The 6,000-nt window shown below is 41.6% G+C and overlaps 1 protein-coding gene across 14 annotated transcripts in view; it reads right to left on the bottom strand.

Annotated features, from left to right (window-relative positions):
* fmnl2a (formin-like 2a) overlaps nt 1-5,674 on the bottom strand; it is a 51,341-nt gene extending 45,667 nt beyond the window's left edge. For 8 of the 14 annotated variants that reach the window (XM_014030704.1, XM_014030702.1, XM_014030701.1 and 5 more), the window contains exon 1: nt 5,081-5,670. In XM_014030704.1, coding sequence (XP_013886158.1) covers nt 5,081-5,194 — 114 coding nt within the window. In that variant the 5' untranslated portion in view covers nt 5,195-5,670. Of the gene's footprint in view, nt 1-5,080 lie in introns of all 14 variants that reach the window. The other 6 variants (XM_014030713.1, XM_014030708.1, XM_014030710.1 and 3 more) reach the window with 2 other exon arrangements.
* Nucleotides 5,675-6,000: the final 326 nt, after the last annotated feature.

Below are 6,000 nucleotides of genomic sequence, written 5' to 3' on the forward strand. Positions count from 1 at the left end.
ATTTGTTCATTTGCATAGAATTTTTTTATTACTACTTTTGTTAAGATTCTAGTTATTTCTGTGACCACTGTGGGTTTTTCTTTCATTAAACGAGGGGTACCAACAATTTTGTCCACGTGTGAAGGTCATCAGTGTCTGTTTACAGCCAGTGTACAATCAGTCAAGCCCGTGCCAGCCAGTAAGATCCCTTGAGTCTAAATTTTGAAGTTTTAATCACACGTTTGTGCTGAACAACCCAACATCCTCACTCCACTGCCGAGAAAAGCCAAAAGCACTGGAAGCCGGATTTCTCTCCTCCCTGAGCGTTTTGTGTTCAGCTCTGTTGTGGCTAATTGGTGGGTGAGCATCCGGGGATCCGACAAAGCAGAAACCCACATGGAAATGCACACATACGGGTTCGAGTGGTGATCTTTCACAGCCTGCCGGGTCTGGGTCCCGTGCCAGGCTTCATCTTGGGTACCCCCAGAGAATAAAGAGCAGCTCTGTTCTGTGGGGCTGCTGTAGGGGATTCAGCCACTGTTCCCCCTCTGTGCTTCAGACAACAACCATTGTTCTACTTTTTAATGAAGAAGAGTCGACATGGAAAAATATAAATAAAGAGGGGTAACTTAGTCACTTCCTGGGTTCTATTAAAGGGTGAAAATTGGGAAGTGAGAGAGTTTGGTCATCATACAAAACTGGGTGATATGCAAACACATGGTACCAGCTTACAGTATGTTACCACTATTTAATATGATGCAATTTTCTACTGCCTTTTTTAATCATTTTGTTTCATTTTTATCTGCTTCACAACCCAATATCAAACCATTGTGACATATCTGGGCCACAAAGTTAACAAAACATTTATTTGCAGAGGTACAGCACACATTCTTCAAATCTCAACCCCGATTGGATTACAGATAGGTTTTAAAATTCAAATTTAGGAAAAGATAAGATTCACTGAAACCGAAACCAGCTGGGAAGCAAAGTGCAGGTAAACAGCCCACCCACTCCCGTCCTGTCAACGTAACAAATAACACTTCAGTCAGACATGAAAGGCTACTCGCTCGAATAATCTGAAGAGTAGATTTTACCCCCTTCAACATAAATAACTTCTGGCACTTCAGCTGCCTTTAACAAAGCAGCTTAGATGTAATCTGGGCAGACTATTGAGAAGAGCAGCAACAGCAGCAGCTAAGCCCACGCAGTCCCCCATATGGCATTTCAACGTGTAACCCATCTACCTCCCTGACAGCAGTGATGAGATTCAGCAAATAAAGGGGGCCTCAGTTTCAAGTGGATACAAAACAGAGGGAGCTGCAATCCTGTTTTATTCCTTTACTTTTCTATAAACTCAAAAAAGAAGATGCTGACTGGCAAAACTTCTTCCACATCAAATCACAAAAACATTACCTTGGAGGCTGGGGGGGAAAAGCCAGACTATAAACAGCATGAAGGGTTTATGGGAAATAATGACACTTTTTAAGGTTTGTCCATTGAGGACACCGCTCTGCTCCACTTTCTCTTTCATGCAGAACATTATAACCCAATGTCTTACAAGACGCTGATCCTAAAMTGCATGAGACAACATGTTTGCAGTCCACGTTTGCAGATTTTCATTCACTTCCCATCTGCATCATCAYATGACATATTTGCATAAAGCCTGGAAAGTTCACCACACCTCCAACAGAGAATAAACAGCTGCCCTAAACGTCGCCATCTTCGAAAAACGAGCTCAACACTAGGACCAAACTGGCCATATCGGACGAATGATTTACAGGCAATGATAAGAAGTATACCACTTTAAAACATGTGAACCTCCTGTTACAGAATCCCCCATTTTCATGCTGTAAATATGCAAAATATAAGCTATTTAAACACATACATATATGTTTTTATTAAAGTGAAGGAATTCTTGTTGAGGTTTGTGGTAGAAAAAAAATCTAACCTTCTCATTACTTTAAACAATGAATATTTGGGTGAAACCTGCAACTACTTTCATGGCCAAGGTCACATGTGAATCAGACACTGGTATCACGGCAGAGGAATTAGATTAAAATTAGCCTAAGTCTGTTTCAAAGATCAGGCAAAGGCTCCGGGGGTTTATGAGAAGGACTTCAATGGAGGCTTTTATTTGCAGCAATCTGCAACCTTATCCAAGACGCAGCGGGTTAAAATTTAACCCACCACTGCTTTGAAGAAGCTGAGGCGTTTAGAAGAGTTAGCTTTTAGATCATTTGGAAATACTTTATTAGGCTTTATTTGGGTTTTGAAGCCGTCTTTAAATTGTGAAACTGAGCTAAAACAGTGTCTGCAAAAAGATAAACCAACAAACCAAAGCATGTCATGAACCAAAAGGCAAGTTTTAATGAAACGTACAAATGGTAATCATTTGATGTAATTTACAACTGATTAACTTTTGAAGTCAACCCAATTCAATATGGCAGCCAGGTTCAGCAGACCATAAAGTTAGTGAAAAAATGAATAAATAAAAAGGTAAAAATGATTCTGTCGATTTTACAGATATTGGGCTGAGATTTGGTGTGGTAAAAGTTAACAATTTTTGAGAACTGACAGATTATGAAAACTTCCTTGTTTAAAATTGTCCCTTTAACTACTTGACGATCATTTGTGTTGGTCTGTTAGCAAATTATCTTATGAACCACTTGGCAGATTTCAACGTAACTTTCAGAAAATTGTTGTGGGATTTATGTCTAAAACTGATTAACTTCTGGACCCAATCCCAATTCAAGATGGCCACCAAAGCTAACTGAATTTACAAAAAAATTGGCCATAATTTATTTTGGTTGATGGACATTGTGCTAAAATTTGGCATGGTAACAGCTGAGAGGTTTTTTTTTACAACACATAACTGTAGCACTGTAATGCTGCTCGTCCGTGATCTTCACCTAAGACTTCAGCATTAACTGCTGGACTCAGCTATGTCTGTCAGCAAAATATCTCTTGAACCACTTGAGATTTCAATGAAAATTTCAGAAAGTAATGCTGGGATCCCCACAGCCAACTCGCTTAAGAGTTTACCTGCAACCTCAGGATTGCAAGACTGTGACACTGACTATGGTTGTACAGTGCCCCCATCAACGTAAGACCTTCGTCTAAAACTGGCATGAAAGGAAGCAGGTGATATTCATTCCCTCAAGGGACGCTAGACCTCTAATTACATTAAGCTTTGCACTGAGCCTGACAGTTTATTCTTAGCCACGCAGATGTGGGCCTCTCGGCTTCGATATGCCAGAAGTTAATATCTGAAAGGAGGCTTTTCAGGTCTCGCGGCATAGAAATTCAAACGCTGTACGCTCCCAAGGAGAATTTCAGTTGAGTGGTCGCACAGAGCCGGAGTCTTTAATCCAAGCAGCTCCCTGCCTTGACGCAAGGCTCGGCTGTTGATCAAACAGCGTGAATGAAGCTCGAGGATACAAACCAGTCCAGGATAGGGGGTGTGACAGGAAATGATTAATGATTACTGAGATTGAGAACAAAATCTTGACTCATCAGTATTATCAACCTCGTAGGACACAAAGAAGCCCGAGGGGCATTGTTCTCATCATCATCATCATCTGCTACTCACTGAGTTAAGGTCATCAGCACCATTCAAGAGTCAACAGCTATCATCCAYGGCTAAGACACATCGGGTTTAAAAGGTGGTAACGAACACTAATAGCACTAAATTCTTCTAATGCCAGAGGGCTTCCATCTCGCCAAAAGCTGAGGCATCATGCTGGCAAGAGGAAGGAAAAAAAATGGAGAGAGCGAAGGGGTAGTCCCTGAAATGCTATATGGAGATCGGCTTTACTGACAGCCAGCCCAGGAAATCCTCCGTTTAGACAAGTGGGTTTGTTTCTGGAAAGAGTATTGAGGGATTAGATTGACTAAACTTTATGGATCCTAATCATTTCAAGCCTACAAATTAAAAGAGGRCTCATGATAGAGTAGCTATAATGTATAGGTTAGTCTACTACCAGCAGGAATCCAGAAAATAACCTGTCAATGACCGGACACCCACCTTCTGACATCCCTCCACAAACTGCTTCATCCTATTAGTCTTGCTCCATTTTTCTCTGTAATATGCCTTTTAGCAGTAGATTCAATCTTATATTTCCACTTTAATCTTTAAAAGACTACTCCTTTCCGATTTCACCACATTTAACTACAGACTAACGTCCAGCCTAATGCAGGTCAATCACACGACTGGATTTGTTAATTAAACCAAGTGCTTTGCTTRTCAATAAATCTGGAAAACTACACCATTTGAGGCAGTTCAGGAAAACCTATTTTTCATGTTTGAGTCCATACATTGCGATGGAGTAACTAATCCGTGAGAACACGTCTGGTCTGAACCACATTTTGGTCAGCTCTCAGATTTCGCCTCACTGTTGTTCTGTGCAGGTCTGGAAAAATTGGTCTCAGATAAGTTTCCTTGTAAGTTATAAAGGAAAAATTCCCAAGTTCACCATCGATTTCTGCACAATCAACCAATCTAAACGTCTTGGAGAAGCATTTCTAATCCATCTTCACCTTCTCCAGGGCAGCTTCCAGCCTGCTCACAGGAACTGTTGGCACTTTATGATGTGACAGAGGGTTCAAATAGACCTGGCATGCTGGGGCACTTAAAAAACACCAACGTCTGGACTTGTAAAGTTGAAAGAGAGATGGCAATAAAATGGCTTTCTATGTTAGGAGTGCAGGTGTTTAGAAACGTAGACACTGACCCAACAAGCATTTTGTTTTGAACTGATGGAAACTAAGCAGTGATGGCTGACAGTCAAAGTTTACAAGTTRGTGGACATTGGCAGTTTTGAGTACAAAATTAAAGGAACTTAATAACTTTAATAAGTCTATATGTCCACAAAGTTCTACCTTTTGTTTAGGAAAAGTTTTGCCATTGAAAGTACTTTCTTTTTTTGTTAGAAAACCTCCCTTTTTTTTTTCCCCCAGAAAGCATATAAAGACTGAGGCGTGCTGCACAAACAGATCCAGCCTACACACAGCTGTCCCGTCCCAGGACGACTGACGCGTGGAGGGAGAACAAAGAGCAGACGGAAACAACTTTTCTTTTKTTTTTTTCTTCCAGTTTTCTTACCAAGACGATTCCAAATCTCTCCTCCAGTTCACCTGGCTCTGGCATGGGGAGTTTCAGAGGCATGTTGTGTCCCCTTAGATCAGTGTGCTGGTTCATGCTGCCTGCGTTCCCCATGGTTTCTCTTTGGATCAGGCGAAACTTTTGCCCCCTTGCTTAACTTGTGTTTTTTTTTTTAAAGAAAATAAAGAAAAAATCCTCTTTTTACGGCGGTGAAAAGTGTGAAGTATCCTCACGCCCCTTTGGTTTTCTGAGTTGCTCCCAGCAGCTTTATCTAAGTCGCTTCTTCTTCTTCTTCTTCTTCTTCAACATAAAACACATGAGAGAGACGCAACTTTATACGACGGGTCCGAGCGGCTGAAGCAGCGACGGAGACGTTGAAGAAACATTTTTTCTTCGCACACAAAATAAAAATAAAAAAAAAGCGTGACTCGGACCTCTCCTCGTTATCCGTATCTTGCACAATTTCTGCTCCACTCCCAGTCGGTGGGAATGACGACGGGCATGATTCACGCTGACTCCGTCCTCCTGTCTGTTAGCAGCGAGTAGAGCTGGATGGGTCCACTTCCCACACGCTCTCCCATCCCTCCCCTCCTCCTCCTCCCCACCCACGACCAGCCCTTTCAGGGACAAGCCTCCCCCATCTTCTTCTTCTTCTGAAACCGAGGATATATGTTCGGTGTTGCATTGTGGTACTTTGAGTTCAGTGAAAACAAAGCCACAGGTCCATCAACATCTGCCCACTTTTTTCATTTTAAAGCAGGGCTATTCAACCTGTATTCAACTGGCGGTCCGTGGGTCACATCCGGCCAACAGGTGACTTCTGTCCGGTCCTTCAATGTGCCACCCCCAACCACAAAAAAACTTTTTAAAAACTTAATTTAATTTTAAATTATTTTTTAAATCTCTTGCATTCTATACTT

Source organism: Austrofundulus limnaeus, unplaced genomic scaffold (assembly GCF_001266775.1).
Source record: "Austrofundulus limnaeus strain Quisiro unplaced genomic scaffold, Austrofundulus_limnaeus-1.0 Scaffold1104, whole genome shotgun sequence".
NCBI lineage: Eukaryota > Metazoa > Chordata > Actinopteri > Cyprinodontiformes > Rivulidae > Austrofundulus > Austrofundulus limnaeus.